General features: G+C 42.3%; 5 protein-coding genes across 5 annotated transcripts; 2 read left to right on the forward strand and 3 right to left on the reverse strand.

Moving 5' to 3' along the window:
* Positions 1-45: 45 nt before the first annotated feature.
* On the forward strand, positions 46-997 carry PHALS_15390 (hypothetical protein L917_14838). The gene has a single exon (XM_036407405.1). The coding sequence runs from the start codon at positions 171-173 to the stop codon at positions 360-362; it is 192 nt and encodes a 63-aa protein (XP_036263113.1). The 5' UTR covers positions 46-170; the 3' UTR covers positions 363-997.
* Positions 998-1,000: 3 nt separating this feature from the next.
* PHALS_09721 (coatomer subunit beta) lies at positions 1,001-4,275 on the reverse strand (the record flags this gene model as incomplete). Its single annotated transcript, XM_024725029.1, has 2 exons — positions 1,001-4,114; positions 4,273-4,275. 2 exons carry the CDS (start codon positions 4,273-4,275, stop codon positions 1,001-1,003), a joined length of 3,117 nt encoding a protein of 1,038 aa, XP_024575846.1.
* A 229-nt stretch (positions 4,276-4,504) lies between these two features.
* On the forward strand, positions 4,505-5,055 carry PHALS_09722 (ap-2 complex subunit sigma-1; the record flags this gene model as incomplete). Its single annotated transcript, XM_024725030.1, has 3 exons — positions 4,505-4,507; positions 4,564-4,890; positions 4,954-5,055. The coding sequence occupies 3 exons, from the start codon at positions 4,505-4,507 to the stop codon at positions 5,053-5,055; spliced, it is 432 nt and encodes a 143-aa protein (XP_024575847.1).
* A 175-nt stretch (positions 5,056-5,230) lies between these two features.
* Positions 5,231-7,555, reverse strand: PHALS_09723 (polyadenylation factor i yth1 (cpsf subunit); the record flags this gene model as incomplete). The annotated part of the gene is made up of 1 exon (XM_024725031.1): positions 5,231-7,555. One exon carries the CDS (start codon positions 7,553-7,555, stop codon positions 5,231-5,233), a length of 2,325 nt encoding a protein of 774 aa, XP_024575848.1.
* A 355-nt stretch (positions 7,556-7,910) lies between these two features.
* Positions 7,911-9,144, reverse strand: PHALS_09724 (uncharacterized protein; the record flags this gene model as incomplete). The annotated part of the gene is made up of 2 exons (XM_024725032.1): positions 7,911-8,602; positions 8,670-9,144. 2 exons carry the CDS (start codon positions 9,142-9,144, stop codon positions 7,911-7,913), a joined length of 1,167 nt encoding a protein of 388 aa, XP_024575849.1.
* Positions 9,145-15,645: the final 6,501 nt, after the last annotated feature.

Consider the following 15,645-nt stretch of genomic DNA (forward strand, 5'->3'; position numbering starts at 1 on the left):
CTTTACTAATTTCAAGTGACGAGCTTATCATGTTGTTTCTACAGTGGCTTCTTAAAGCTCTTCGACAAGCGCGAATGTGCGCTAGCATCGGGGTAGGCGAGCAGTACGACGTTCATAGGTATGACTTTGATACTACTTTTACCTTTTTTTAACTTAATTAATGCTGTTCAATGAGATGTAAATTTCATATTCCGCTTATTTACGGCCGTCATGGAGATCCATCGCTGGAGGAAGGCAAAGGTATTTTAATATGTAAAATAATGCAAGGAAATCGCACGCTTTTCTGTCTTATTACTTACGTGTATCCAACGTTGTCAGCGCGTGCAGTACCGCAATCAAAAGAATTTTGCAAAACTCATTAGCTTCATAGTGTAATAAGCGTGGTGACAGTTTTCATGAAATTTTTATTGTGCTGATGTACTGGCTATGCTTGCGTGACGAGTGGAGTGCTGACATTGAATTGGGCTATAACTTGCCCAATACCAGTGAAGGATAAGCAGACAGTCGGATACTTTTACTAATAATGGGAGAGTGTGGTAATAAAGTATGCATGTGATGCTTTTATGCTACGCAGCAGATTGAACGTTGACTTTGTTATTTTGGATTTAAGACGACTATGAGTTCATATATTAAGGAATAAAGATCGGGTATCTAACGTTCGTAAGCAACAGCACGACTCCTAAAGTAGTTGATGCCGGTGCCTGTCTAGTAGCGCTCTGCCAAGCGCTACTGTGAGAGTTAATTCACAGTAATTTCTTATGAGCTTGACAGATATTACCGACGTAGTCAAAAGAGTAGGTTTGTAATCTTATAATAACACTTTTATTTTCCTATTCTGGCGGACTGGCACCCGAGTTTGTAATACCTCGTGATATCATTATCGATAAGCCTTATATCACACCTATCTACTGTCAGATTCATATCAGAAATAACTCTCCCGTACAATTACTCATACCAATACAACTGATATCATTCAAAAAACGTTTTAAAAGACTGAAACCTACATCTCACCCCAATCACCATCATCATCTTCTTCAAATTGAATGTCTGCATTCTCCACTTCAAAGTCCAATAACTCACCTGTCTTCCCATTCGTCGCTATCGTCGTAGTAGCTAAAGTATTAGCCATCCCATAGTCTAAATTCGGTAAAGATGAATGCGAATCTTGACTCGAAAATCCGAACTCGTTTAAAGCTGATGAAGATGGGAATCCAAAGCCAGATGGATCATCGTGATAGTTACTCGTGCCAGCTGTAGCTTGTTGTTGTATTTCATCCTCAGCTTGAGCAATAGCTGCTGCTTCACTACGCATACGTGCAGCATGTTCTTCCATCGCACGAGCGTGCGCTTCCATCTCTGCAAGTTGACGAGCTTCTTCCTCTGCACGTGCATGCGCTTCAGCTTGTGCTATTTCCTCAGCTCTCACTTGCTCGTATTTCAATTGAGCAGCTGTAGCTTCTATTTCAGCTACTGGATTTACCGTCGAATCATCGTATAGAGTACTAGTAGTCTCGACAGTTGAAAGATTGCCACTCAATACTAGCTCGAGAAGATTACCACTTTCCAGTAAATCCTTCTTTACGAGATATGACGATGCTGGCGCATTCGTCTCTTCACCGCCATTTTGTGTAAGAAGAATTGCTTCTGCTTGCATCGACAATTGTAGATTCTCAAACAAATCGGCATTATGTGTAGGATCAGCCAATGCTTTAGCAGCACGAGAACTTACTACAGCCAAGTCTTGACGCCATTTATCCATCACAAGTTGCATTTTTGAAGGACAATAACTGCGTGCAAAGAAAGCAGCTTCAGGAAATCGTTTTGTCTCTTTCAATGTCTCTACACATTCCGTTGTCTTGCCAAGTAGTAGCCAGCAGATAAACGCAATATTGTAACGACGTTTCTCCTTTGCAAGCTCAGCTAAATGCACAAGACCAGTCTTGTCGCCACGACTTGTGTACAGAATGAGTAATAAACTGAAATCATCCGCTCGAAGTGCACAATCTTCAGCAAGAGCCAATTGACAATCATTGAGAGCAAGATCACCCAATTGTTTCCATTTGTGCTGCGTCTCAATGTCCACATCTTTTCCTTTTCCTTTATCAATCTCTTTGAGCATAATTTCATGTGCAACATCTAGCTTTGCTAGTTGAACAGCAAGGTCAAATTTTTGATCGGGATCAGTACTCAAAGCTAATGCTTCTTCTTTAAATCCCTGAGACTCTAAAAATCGAGCAACGTGATCCATTTGATCAGCTGGAATCTTTGGTAAAATGGCATTTGCACTTTCAAAGTCACGACGTACTACCGCAGTTTGATACTCAAGCATAACCAATGACACTGTGTAACTCACAACGTTTTTCATCTTGTCCATTAAAAAGACAAGATTCTCACGCGGTAAATATCCTAACAAGTACATTTTCTGCTCTAAATGAGCAAGAGTCATGACTTCTCCACCCACATAGTAATTCAATCTTCCACCAGAGTTCGTGTACAGGAAACAATCACCAACCCACGTGCCTGTGCCAACTTTCTCCGAGATTTCATGCAGCAGATCAAACGCACCATCAACACCATCTTCAGCCGAGTTTGTACCAGCAGCAAATGCTTGTGCCACCAATTCTTTATTGTACCGCAGTACATAGAAGCTCGAATCACACGCTAGGACGACAAGAGTGCCATTTTCCGACCAAAAAGCATTTTTCACGGCAACATCAATCTTACGAATGAGACGTAATTCTTCCCAATCAAACATTGCAATAGCATCGTTTCCTTTTACACCAATTGCACCAGTACCACCAAATAATCCTTCAGCTGATACAACACGAGGTTTCTCACTCTTAACCTCTTTAAAATTACGAAAAAGGGTGAGATCTGAAATGCTTTTCCGAACAACATAATCGCCAGTACCCGTTGGTGACCAACAAAAGTCAAGTGCCGCACCAAATGCCTTATTACGTAGCTGCTGTGCCGTGTAAATAATGTACTCGCCGTCTCCACACACAACGACGTAGCGTCCATTACTATTGTGTTGTACCTTTTGAGGGTACACTTCACAACTACCAAGGTCTCTTGAAACCAAAGGGAGCTTCTCACCGTCTTGTAATCCCATTTCACTCACGATTCCTTTGACACTAGCTGTATAAACATCATTATTTGTTGTCCAAATCACTTTTCCACTTCCTCCACTATCCATACTTACAACAGGTGTATCATGTCCTAATCGTAGTACAATAGTACCTTCATCGTACCCAATTGCTAAAGTATTAGCCGATGGTAACGCTGCAAGTGACCAACTACGTTCCATGCCATAATTTAAAGTCGTTTCTGCACGATAGGTAGTTGAATGCCACATGCGTACAGCTCCATCTTCACTGGCTGAGATTATTAGTGGTAATCGTGGGTGGTACAATACAGACGTGAGATTATTTCCATGTCCATCTAAAGTATGAACGATCGCTTTTGTCTGATAGTCCCAAACTTTAACAGTACGATCATCACTACCTGATAGTAAATATGGTTTATCTCCTCCTGGATAGTAAGCAACACAATTAACTCCACGTTCATGTCCTTCAAGTACAAAATGTGCATGACTTGATTGAAGACCCCAAACTCGTACTGTTCGATCTAAACATGCGCTTGCAAACGAATGAGCATCTTTTGGATTGAATTGCACCATCATCACATAATGTCCATGACCTTCGTAAACATGTGAACAAGTAAAATTCTTGTCCCAATCCCAAAGTTTAATTGTCATATCATCAGCACATGTAAGAAAACATGGAAGGGTTGGATGAACTTCAATATGACGAATGTAGTCACTATGGGCTTCAAAACTCGTAAGTTTTTCCATTGTATTGTAGTTGAACACACGTATTTGCATATCATCACTACTTGTAATTATCCATTGTTTTCGAGCGACAAATTTCGCATTTCGTACAGGAAGTGATGAAACTTCGAGTGTCTTGACAAGTGATTGAGTTGCATAATTCCAAATCATTAAACTACCAGAGTATAAAGCAGATAAAACCCATGGCTCGATAGGATGAAGATCAACACTCTTTACACGCTCAGAGCGAGAATAAAGTTTACGTTTAATATCGAGACGAAGTGGCTAAAGATGAATATACAAACAAGAAGTGAGAAAAATGAGAGATGAAACTTTGAGTAATAAGGAAACAAAATAAAATGTTATCAATTCAATGTCGATACAACTGTGATAGATGCGTAAAAAGAAAGTTATCGTCGCATAAGAGAATGCGGTAGACGTACCATGACAAAGGGAAACTTTGAATTGTAGGATCTTAAAGGACAAGCAAGTGGCAGTGTATAATTGGTGGAAATTATACAGTCTTTTAGTAAGGTGGACCACCTGAGGAAGTTTGTCAGTGTAACCACTTACCTAAAAATGGTTACATAATTGCGATTGTGTCCTTTCAAGATCACCTTTAGTCTCCTCCTGGACATTCAAGAAGTCGATTCTATCTACAATCTATCAAAGCAAATGGTAAGAAAGTTTTAGTATTTGAACTTGTTTACTTTAATGAATTTATCATATGACAGATCCGCTTCTTTCTGCTTCAAAATCGTCAAGGCAAGACGCGACTGTCCAAGTATTACGTACCACCACCGGAAGATCAAGAGAAAGCGCGATTAGAGACGGAGATTCATCGCCTTGTTGTAGCTCGTGATGCAAAACATACGAACTTTATTGAGTTTCGTAACTATAAACTCATTTATCGTCGCTATGCTGGTCTCTTTTTTATTCTGGGTGTAGACCTGTCGGCTAATGAATTGTTGGGTCTTGAAACAATTCATCTTTTTGTTGAATTATTGGATCAACAGTTTGCTAATGTTTGCGAACTTGATATTGTTTTCAATTTTAACAAAGTAAGGAGACGATGAGATGAGAATTGGAAAGTGATGAAACACTGAAGCTGTTTGTTTGTTTAGGTTTACTCCATGTTGGATGAATTTGTTTTGGGGGGTGAAGTACAAGAAACATCGAAACGCGAGATGCTTGATCGTATTCGTGAACTAGAAAAGCTCGAGTAGTAACATCATTCTATAACTATTCCAATCATATCGAGACCATTACGTCACGGACACCACCCCATTGTGCATCCTAAAAATCTATTTTCATAAATTCAAAAATGTTTAAGAGTACGAACGAGGACGTTGCGTACAGCATGCTCTTCGTTCGTCGTACAAAAAAATCGACTAATTCCACTTAATTCGAACAAGTCTCAATTTCAGATACTACATAATCAAGAGCTGCCTCTACAACCTTTTTTACTGGCACAGCCACAACCTCTTCAAAGTCTCCAGCGTCAGCATCAAAAAGACTTTTGATTTCTGTACCTTCTCCATTTGTACTGTTGGTGTTGTCCGAACATGGCAACGTCGTAACTTCTTGCGATACACAATCACTTGATTCTACTATCGACAACACATTTGTCTCCACTTCTCTACTACTACACTCTTCTTTAGCATCAGCTGAAGCCTCGTCCGTTACAGTCTCCAGTGTAATGGCTTCACTGGCTTCAGCTTTTACATCATTTGTACGAAAGAACTCGTTCGCAACTAAAAAATGTACAATCTGCAGCATTTTACGCTGTTCCACACGCATATCTTTTGCAAGTAATTTACGCAGCAATGACTTTTGTTCTCCACGCCACTGTTGCTCTTTAACTCGATCTTTTTTACGTTCAAGCTGTCCGAATATCATTGTTGTATCATGAGAGTACGGACAGTACATCCCTTTTATACACGATCCTTTATACATCATTGCACGACATCCAAATAATGATCGATCGTGGCTAAATTTGCATTGCTTTTCATTCAGACGACATTGACCACGAGAAAAATACTTGCACAAGATGATCTTGCGTGACTTTTTTACAAAAGGTTCTTGTTGACTCACGTCAACAACTCTTTCACTTGTTGTGGTACCAGTTTGAAGCACAATTTTTGCTTTGACTTCTTCATCCTCTTCAATCTCACCTTCTTCTAAATCTTCATCAGATGAAATTGATAATTTTCGTTTGCCTGTTCCAAACGTATTTGTTCGATTTGTCTTTGGTTCTTTTGACATAGCAAGCCAATTTTTTCGTCGTTCTTCTCGCCATTTCGCTATCTCTTCTGCCGAATTCCCAACTAAGACCATAAACTTTTGTCCTTCCACTTCAATCTCTTTTAAACCTTGACCAGCATATTGTCCATGAGCTGTTTGAAAATGTGCCCCAACGACTCGTTTTGAAGCTGTAAAATCACAGTTTGAACACGTGACATGAAAACTCAAATGTGCTTCATATTGTGATACAACATTAAAACTCTTGACGCATGTTTCACACTTCCACACTTGCATTCCAACCTCAAACTCTTGTCGATTGTAATTCTCAGGAAGCTGCTGTGCATGAGTCGGTAATGGTGGCATAGGACCTTCAGGTAAAGGTGGTTGGCTTGAAAGGTTCAAATTTTCAAAATGTCTTCGTGGATCTTGAGGCTTTGGTCCTGGTAACGGTGATGGAAATCCTCGCTCAATTTCGATTTTGGGATTTAATCGCGATTGATAAAACTCTTTTTCTTGATTCTTTTCATTTTCAAATAATGGACAATGTTGTTTCCAATGACCAGGTTGATTACAATTATGACAAACGTACGTTGGTGGAGGAAGTCGATTTGATTGTTTGCTAGGATCATGAGAATCTTGACGTCGATCTTGAAAATGAAATGTTGAATCTTGTGAATATGAAGGTGGAACGGGTATAGTATTCCGTTTAAGCCTCTGATCATATGTTGGAGGTCCATTGAATTGTAAGGGATGAGGTTGTTGAAAGTGATACCATGTTTGATCTTGAGATTGAATGTGGTGCCGATTTGTACGTGGATCCTGTGGCTGGATAGGATGAGTTAAATCTTGGTAAAATGACTGTTGATCATTCTCTCGAGGTACTGGAGCGTAAGCTTGTTGTCGTGCTTGAACAGCATCTGCAAAATCAATTGATTGACGTGGAGCTGGTACAGTTGAAATTTGTGGATTGTTTAAATACCCGCGAGTCTCATCATGGTACTGGATGTACTGATGAGAAAGAGAAAGTGATTGTGGTTGTTGATATTGCGAAAATTGTTGAAATTGTTGCGTTGGATACTGTGAGAATGTTTCAACAGGCTGGTGGTACAAATCTGGTCGTAAAGATGGTGGACACGGAGGAGCAACATTGTATCCACTTCTATCATCGCTGTGCCCCTGTTGTTGATACAGAGTAGGTGCTTGATACTGTTGCTGATACTGATCTTGTGGTGGATACTGAGAAAACCCTTGTGGTGGAGGCGGATACACTTGTTGTGGAGGAACATGTTGAGGTGAAGGGTACGACGCGTAACTCTGGTCATCGTGCCGACGTTGCGACTGAAAACCACTTCCTCGACCGCCACGACCACCGCCGCCACTTCCTCTACCTCTACCACGTCCTACTCGTCCGCTACCTCGTCCACGTCCACGTCCAAAGCCTCGACCGCCTCGGCCGTTGCGGAAGTTGCCGCCACGCTCCATTCTCTTATTATTGGTGAGATTATAGTCGTACTTGAGACGAAGTTAATGGTGCGTATGAAAAATAGAAACGCGTACTTTTTTAAACCAGTTACATGCTTATTTAAATCTGCACTGATTTAGGGCAAATTGCTTAATGCAACATTATACATTGTCGGATGTTGTGGCCGTCACTGTAATGATAAAATGTTTATTTGGTTATCTTCACTGCGTCAGTACATTCCTCAATTACTGTTTCTTTACTAAAGTGATATAATTATTAACATCACTTTGATGTACAAAGCGCAAAAATTTGCCAACATTCGTCGCAATTATATCATTGTCGTTGGTCTCTAAAAAATATATCAATGATACCAAGTCAGATGGACGAAGGAGTTGCGGTGGACACGAACGCAGGCGGAGGTATCGACAGCTTTGGCGATTTAGCCGCTGGTGCACTAACAGATGAAATTTCTTGCTTCCTCTTCAGCTCACTAGCAAACGGTTGCCCGAATGTCTGTCCTGATACCGATGAAACGCTAGTTTTTCCCGTCAGCGATTGAATTGTTGGACTTGGTTTTCGTTTTAAGAATCTCGATGCCACAAATGTAAGCGGCATTGCATCTTTTGGTCCAAAAGGACGATACCACGCATCTGGTACTCCACTTGGAAGCAAGTACGTCGGGTACAACTGCAATGTTGATTTACTATCATGTTGGGCCACTAGCGTGCTTGTCTCCTGCTCTTTTTCAGACAGATTAGTATTGTCCTTATCAGGACTATTTTTTGAAGCATTCTGTTCTGTCCAAGCATCAGTCCCACTTTGTGTCGCAACAATTGATAGCTCTTTCTTGATAACTTTTTCATTTTGACTTGCCACTTGTGCATTAATTGCAGCTGGAGTCTTACAGAAATCTTCTTCATCAGAATCTGGTAATAAATTATCATTATGTACCATAACAATCTCGTCGTAAGCTAAGAATTTCCAGAGCAACTGACACTCTTGAGGCTCCATTCTTAGCTTGTGCGTTGTCTCCATCTTCTTAGCAACAGATTCCCACTTGATAAAGGCTAGAGTTAACGCATAGATTATTAGTTTATTACTAGTTTTTATCGAAAAAAAGGTCTCCTATCGTACCTGGAGACTTAGTCTCTTCCAGCACGGTCGATGCCAGTGTCTGCTCCTTTATTTGACGTAAAATAATTTCGCAAAGTAATACACAGTCGTGACTTGTGTACCGCCCAAGTACCTTGCCGCCGTCGTGTATCCCATTCGAATCAAACGAGTCAAATCGCTGGGTTACGCTCGTCTTCGAACCCGTATGTGCAGCTGCCCGAACTCTACGTCGCTGTCCGGCTGAGTTTACACCATCCACATGGGCAGGTATAACGTCAGCAGATGCAACTGACGTCGCTGCGTCCTGTATGGGCGATGAGAAACGAGCTGACACGGAAGTGGAGGCTGGTGACGCTGAGCCAGTTATACGACGTCGTTGTGAGCGGCGAGATGTACGAGAAGATGTGGTTGGTAGAATTTGTGATGTTAATGAAGCTGCTTTAGCGCTTGGCTGATGTTCCCGCTTAGAGCGACGCAGCACCGGCTCCGATTCCATGGTGTTATTCTGTGATTAATATTTTATAATACCGATAACACTTTGAACATATCATTTCAAACAGAGGCTAAAAATTGTAAGACCTCGCAAGAAAGAGAAGGCAAGTGACCGCGGCATGTGATGCTCAAATTGACGATGCGTATGCTTACGGCTACAATTCGTACAAGGAGCTTGAGTGATGAGGAGGATGGTTTAGCTCTTCATGCTCCAAAGTAGTTGATTTCGGCGTGCGCATCGAAACAGTCTGCATATCTGAACAATTACATTTATCAGCACAGCAACGGTTACAGACAGAAAAATTACTGGGCCACAAATTAGCTTCTTGACGGATTAACAATAATCATATATATATTACATTCCACAGCTTTCGTGCTCACCTTTCTTGTTCCAAATTCCCACTATGATGTGTATTGTATTTCATTCTGGCTGGTTTGCTGTGCACTTTGTACCGAAAGAAGTTTCCACTTGAGCATTTTGCACTAATAATTGCACAGAGATCAGTTTCTTGCGCTCCTATTAGTAGAGAAACCGAAAGCTCCATATGTCTAAAGCTACGCTTTTTGAAGAGTAAATGTTTCAGGATCTCATATTTTTGAAACCTGTATCATATACAATTAACTATCTCTCACAGTAAACTACCTTTACTATCTGCGGCTGGCAGTCCACACGCATCATGGTCCTGTCTTCTTTATAGTTCGTGGTGTTTTCGATATCAACAATCGACCAAAAGATGCCGCACAAGATGCGCAGTATTGATCGAATACATTGGTACCAAAAGTGTAAGACAACGTTACAGCTTATAAATGAGGAAGTAAATGATAAATGTAAAAACATTACATGATATCCTGTATCTCAAGTAGCAGAGGCATCTGATAAAAAAATCCCTGAACGCATCGTGTCCTCGCATATTTTAGCATGCAAGAGTCAAGAAGTTACTCGGGATTGAGCCCAACACCCGAGTTAGGAGCGAAGACACTCGACCGACGCTTCAGTAAATTTCTTAAGTCTCGATACGTTTTAGGCGCAAAAAAACTAGACCAATAAGCTATTACGCTTTCTTCCGTTGCACTTGGTAGCTTTTCTAGCTAATCCCATCACCGTCTTGTAAACGGGCTGTATATTCTGCATAAATAAATCTGAACTGTTCGAGTACATGTCCCCCGAGCAGCTACACCAGCTTAATAAGCTTATATTCATCGCTGATCCCGATAAGATCCGAGAAGTGATGGCAAAAGTAATTGACGCTGAAATCAATCTCCTAGAGGCCCTCACTAGCTATGAGAAGGCGATGGTGAGGCACCTGCCAGCACCGGTGGGATAATAAATGGCATTCACCGTGAACCCGCCAATGTTCAGTGTCCAGGCTTTTGAAGGTAGCGACGAAAAGAACTTCTTCCTCTGGACGGTAAAGTTGTGCTGGTCACATATTCAGCCGTGCTCCAGACGGATCAGGTTCCCGTCACATTTTCGATCGCCAAGCTAGGAGGCCACACGCTAGAATGGTACTGGCGTGTAGGATCTCTGAGGGGGAGGTGCTACCACCGGGTGGTCATGCCGCATAACCAGACAAACAGGGGGTATTTATAGCTCTATTTACCCATATGGGACGAGAAATAGCGGACTATAACCAAGAGCCAGGAACACTTATAGCAGCAATGGAAGCTGCAACAGTTACTCACTCAATGAAGGGTATCCAAACGGGAGCGACTTACACTAAGACCGTCTGCAGTTACCCTCTTATTTCGAGGAAGCGGTGGGCGTTGCATTTGATACAGAGTACAACTCCAGTGCTGATGCGACAGGATGGGGTTCTGATATGTAAACTCGACGAGTACGCCAGAGGTGTTGGACCTCAGCCATGCTAAAGAAGTTATATATGTTAGCTGCTGAGCAGCTCCACGTGCTCTATATGCGGTGTTACAACACATCTTTACCTCGTGTGCCCTCTTCGCTCTCAGCTAAGCGGCAAAAAAGAACGCAAGAGCGACAACCTCACCGGGGATTGTCGAGTGCAATCAGCCACTCCTCACCCTCCAATCCTGAACTAGATACTATTTTACCTCGTTAATATAGTGGCTAATGGGATCTAGCCCTTGATGACGCGGCTTATCTCAAGATGTAAGCCTCATAGCCCAGATTTGTTATATCAAAGTTTCGGACTTTGTGAAACCGTGAAATAGCATCAAAGATTTAGGATGTCGTGCAATTACGTACAGCTAATAAAAAAATAAAAAGTTTGTGGAGGCTTTGAAGGTGCAAAATACAGAAATGATTTCCGCGCGTCTTGCGAAAGGGACATTGATGAACACGATAATAGAAAGCATTCGAGTAAAGGTTGGGGATATGGACATGGAACGTTGTCTCACCCTGAACTTGGATGTAAAATACGAATGTTACTTAATATGACATTGTCACATATCACGATCGTGACATCAACAAACCCGTGAAGTATCACTTGGCTCGAAATCGGAGAAGCTCGATTTCACGCAGGTAAGGCTTTGGCGAGTCTCAAAGCCGCTACTACGCGAAGGCAAAAGTGTTTCTGCTGCAAGAATGAAGCTGCTATAGCTTCTGTGAAGAACATTGGATTGTCCGAGATTGATAGCAGTAATAGTACGAGCGGGTCCTGAAAGGCAGAAGTAGTAGAATTCCGCGGCCTGATTATTAGACGTAAAAGAAAGATTTATGTCATGATCCCCAGAGTGTAGCTCTGGTGAGTAAGAAGAGCATAGCTGTGAGGTGTTGTCTTCAGAGCAAAGGCTGCTGGACAACGGAAGCGGGTGTCCAAGTCTCCTGTTTCAGAGCCGAAGGACGTGAAGGGTGACTCGTAATTAAAAGTAAATGTTCAAGGCACTGACGTTATGAAGAATGGGTTATTGTTGTTATGGTGCAACAGTCCTAGGTCAGCACTACCACGTGACGGGGCTACAGTGCAGAGCATGGAAGCGCAATGTGTATGAGCCGATAAAGTTTACGAACTCGTATAACGAGTGACCAGGTTAGTCGAATGTCTCCTCATAATCTCTCCAGCAGAACTTTAGAACGTCGGATGGATTAACATTCTGCGCTATTTACATGGTGACGAAGTCACCGAATTTGGACGCTAACTATCGAAGGAGGAACTGAGCTTGTCATCCGTCGTGGCGAATCTGTCAGTGAGATCGCTCGCATATCACTGAGTGAAGAGTGGGACAAGTATTATCGTAAGTTCTTTGGACCAAAATTTGAAGAAATATCACGACGTGATCTATCAAGCGTATTACCCTCGGATGAGGAAGGAATTGTGTCATGAAATTGACTTGGAAACGAAGCCGAACATTTTGCGTCACACTCAATGAAAGAACAGTGTGAGATCAACAACGCTGGGTATGGTGATTGCCAGTGAATATTCACACTCGGCGCCGACTTTCTACGTGAAAGGCAAACGGCAAGTGGCGAATTGTGTATCCTATAGATACGCTAAATGCAGCCATAATCTTGGCGTAAAAGCCGGGTACCAAAAAGACTGTATTACAGAACAGTATGATTAGTTGCATTATGTTAAGTGCGTTCGACCTAGTTGATGGAAATCATCAACTACTTGGGAGAGGTCCACGATAACTCTCTTATTGTGGTATGTATATTCGAGCGAGAAGCTAAGGAAATGTCTATCATGTCACAGCGGCTGTCAAATGCAACCGTAACACTCAGTCGCCGTTTGATACATCCGCTATTCAGGCCACATCGCGGCTTTACACAAACGTTTTTCGACGATATATCCGTGCAGAGTTGTGCAGAGTAAGAATAGTCGGATGTGGAAACACATTATACTTGCGAGCGGTGTTCGAGTATATGTGCTTGAACAAGCTACTCGACATTATAGACAAGAGAGTCTTTGACGTTGACAGAATCCCATTTTTGGCCACTCATTGGAATGCAGCGTCCAACATACCCCGCGACCATATAGGTGATTGTAGACTAGTTATTGCCTTTATACCAGACGGACTTGAAATCAATCGGATTGGCCTTATCAATTACTTGCATAAGAATCGTGCAAACCATGCCGGCGTGGCACAACCCCAGCAAATCTGCTTTAACCGACGTGTCAAATAGTCTTAGGGTGTGGCGGATAACTTGGTCTCGAAGACCAGTCGCGTGCCCGATTTCGGCTCTTGCAGCTCCAAACTGGTCATTCCACGTCGTTGTGACGCCTCAGCATCTGCTGTAGGCTGCACTCTACCCCAAGCAGATGCCAATGAGCATGAGCGTGTGGAGCACTGGAGCTTTGCCAGCTGAACGCTGCTGGAAAGGTCACGTCGGCAATCATAAGGCGATTCGTTCAGCGTATGGGTGAGACGCGACATGTTTCGCATGTGTTGTACTACCTAACACGTCAAAAAGCAAGGAGTTTTTGCTGTACTCTTAATTGTCCAAAGAAAATAAAATAAACTATTTTCTCCCATAAATGGGCTTACGGGAGTCCTGTTACAATCCCAGTTCGCGAGCCAGTCGGACATGAAAAGCTTTGTTACAGAAGAAGCAACATTTCTACCATCATTTGTAGCTGAGTCATCCCCTGCTTCAACGTAGCTTTCAATTGCTGAGAATACCTCAGACCAGGTCATGCGATGGCAGGCACAAAGAATAAACTAAGATCCGGCTCATCTCAGCCTCGGACACGCGCCGTGACCCTCGAAGAGAGTCGACTTGCCGCCACAGCAAAAATAGCTTGCAAGAGTCAGTCGCACAAGGATCACATTTCGCAAACACGGCTTGATGAAGGAGACACTTCTTCGTTGATCGTTTGGTGAACTGGCGGATAAACTAGGGCTGTTACTAGCGCCTGATATAGCATTAGGGTTAGTTTTAATCCGAAAAGTTGTAGGGGTTCCACTTTTGCAAGATTGTTGTGGTGCTGTGGCCGCTTATGATCTAGCTAACCCTTATTCTATATCTTTCTCGGCGAAGCGGCAGCGTCGCCAGTCATAGCGCGCTTCCCGTTATTGCAATCAACCTGAGGGGGCAACCAGGGCATTAATGCATGGTGAGCAGGCAATAAAACTGTAAGGGGCGGAGTCGAACTCCGAGTGCAATAGCTGCTCGTAGTGCGGTCAATTTTGCGCAGAGTTTTTAAACGACAAAAGATGTGTGAGCCGCAGTGTTGTTGGAATCTTAGTGAAGAGGGTGCATGGTGGAATAAACACTGTAATCTTGTATACATATAGCTTACACTTTTGGTACAATTGCAATAAATTAATCTGTATAATTGTTCCTAGATTAACGTTGCATTTTTGTGTAATCGTAAGATTCTTGAACACTATGGTATAGGTTTAATAAAGATGATTAGATCTCGTAAAGCAAACGTTCGTGATACACATAGGCCACCAGGTGCATGTCAAATGTGAAAATAAAAAGTAAATATTTAGTTATAGTCCAAAGTAATTGTATTTTGAAATAAGAGTACTAATTGAAATCCAGATACGCTAGAGGCTCTCGAATACCCTTGGTAGTTGCATACCGAGTCAATCTCTGTGCGATTAGCAATCCGGACTCATTGAGTCGAAGCTTTCTCTGCGCGAGTGCACGGCAATCTTGTAACGGGGTTACACATACCTAGTAACAGGGGTATGTGTCACACAAGATGGGCATGGTGTGACTGCACCCAAATAAGAATATGGTTTGTGGCTGGGTAGCCAGTAGTTATGCATGTATATAACTTTTACCAGATATATTTAGGAAAATCTATACATTAAAATTAGACGGCTTTGCCGCAGATTAAACAAATAAATACACCTTACATTCTAAACAGAGAAGTTTACTAGCCTTGGGTTCATGTTCTAACTACTTTTGGAGTTAGCAAATTGCGATCCGTTACACTCGTACCGGTTCTTGTGAAAAAGTCAGGTCGGTGACCTGAATTAAGCTTTCTCTAAGCGCAAAGCTACGGCAGCCCCGCTGCAAAGCTTGCATCTTCATTTTGTTGATTCATTCGTTGCTTTGTTGGCCAAATTCTAAGTGGACATGTATTTTGTTCTTTATCCCAATCCATTTTAAATGCACGCAACACGCGGTCTCAATCTCAAATACTTATCGCTTTGCTGCCTAATTTACTCGGTGCACCAACTCAGCCTGTAAATTGCCTATTGAGTACACCAAATAATCAAACGGTGCGTCTATGTGCGCATGAATTCTAGTTCGTAAGCTTTCCGGGCAATACATATATGAGGGCTTACCGTTAAATTAAGTTGCCACGATTTGAGTTATGCTAAACGGTACTATACATTCTGTAGCGTTTCTGCGCTCAAATTCTGGCCAATTATGAAGCGTCCGGTATACTTCCCTTATTAGCGTAATCACAATGTTGGTCAGCATCTCCAGGCGAGCAATTACCGCTTTCGGTTCTGTGGCCGGAGGTTTTTACCCCACTGAGACCCAAGATATACATAAGCTTCCCAAGATGGTCTATGTAACGGGGTGACATGAGAGTGACCCGTCACTCTCCCAAGGGAGCTGTGGTGTGGC

This window comes from Plasmopara halstedii (assembly GCF_900000015.1).
Source record: "Plasmopara halstedii genome assembly, contig: Scaffold_430, whole genome shotgun sequence".
Classification (NCBI taxonomy): domain Eukaryota; phylum Oomycota; class Peronosporomycetes; order Peronosporales; family Peronosporaceae; genus Plasmopara; species Plasmopara halstedii.

Bases quoted from the DNA above. Each gene is read 5' to 3' on its own strand.
- PHALS_15390 (XM_036407405.1), top strand. From the start codon at position 171: ATGAGATGTAAATTTCATATTCCGCTTATTTACGGCCGTCATGGAGAT.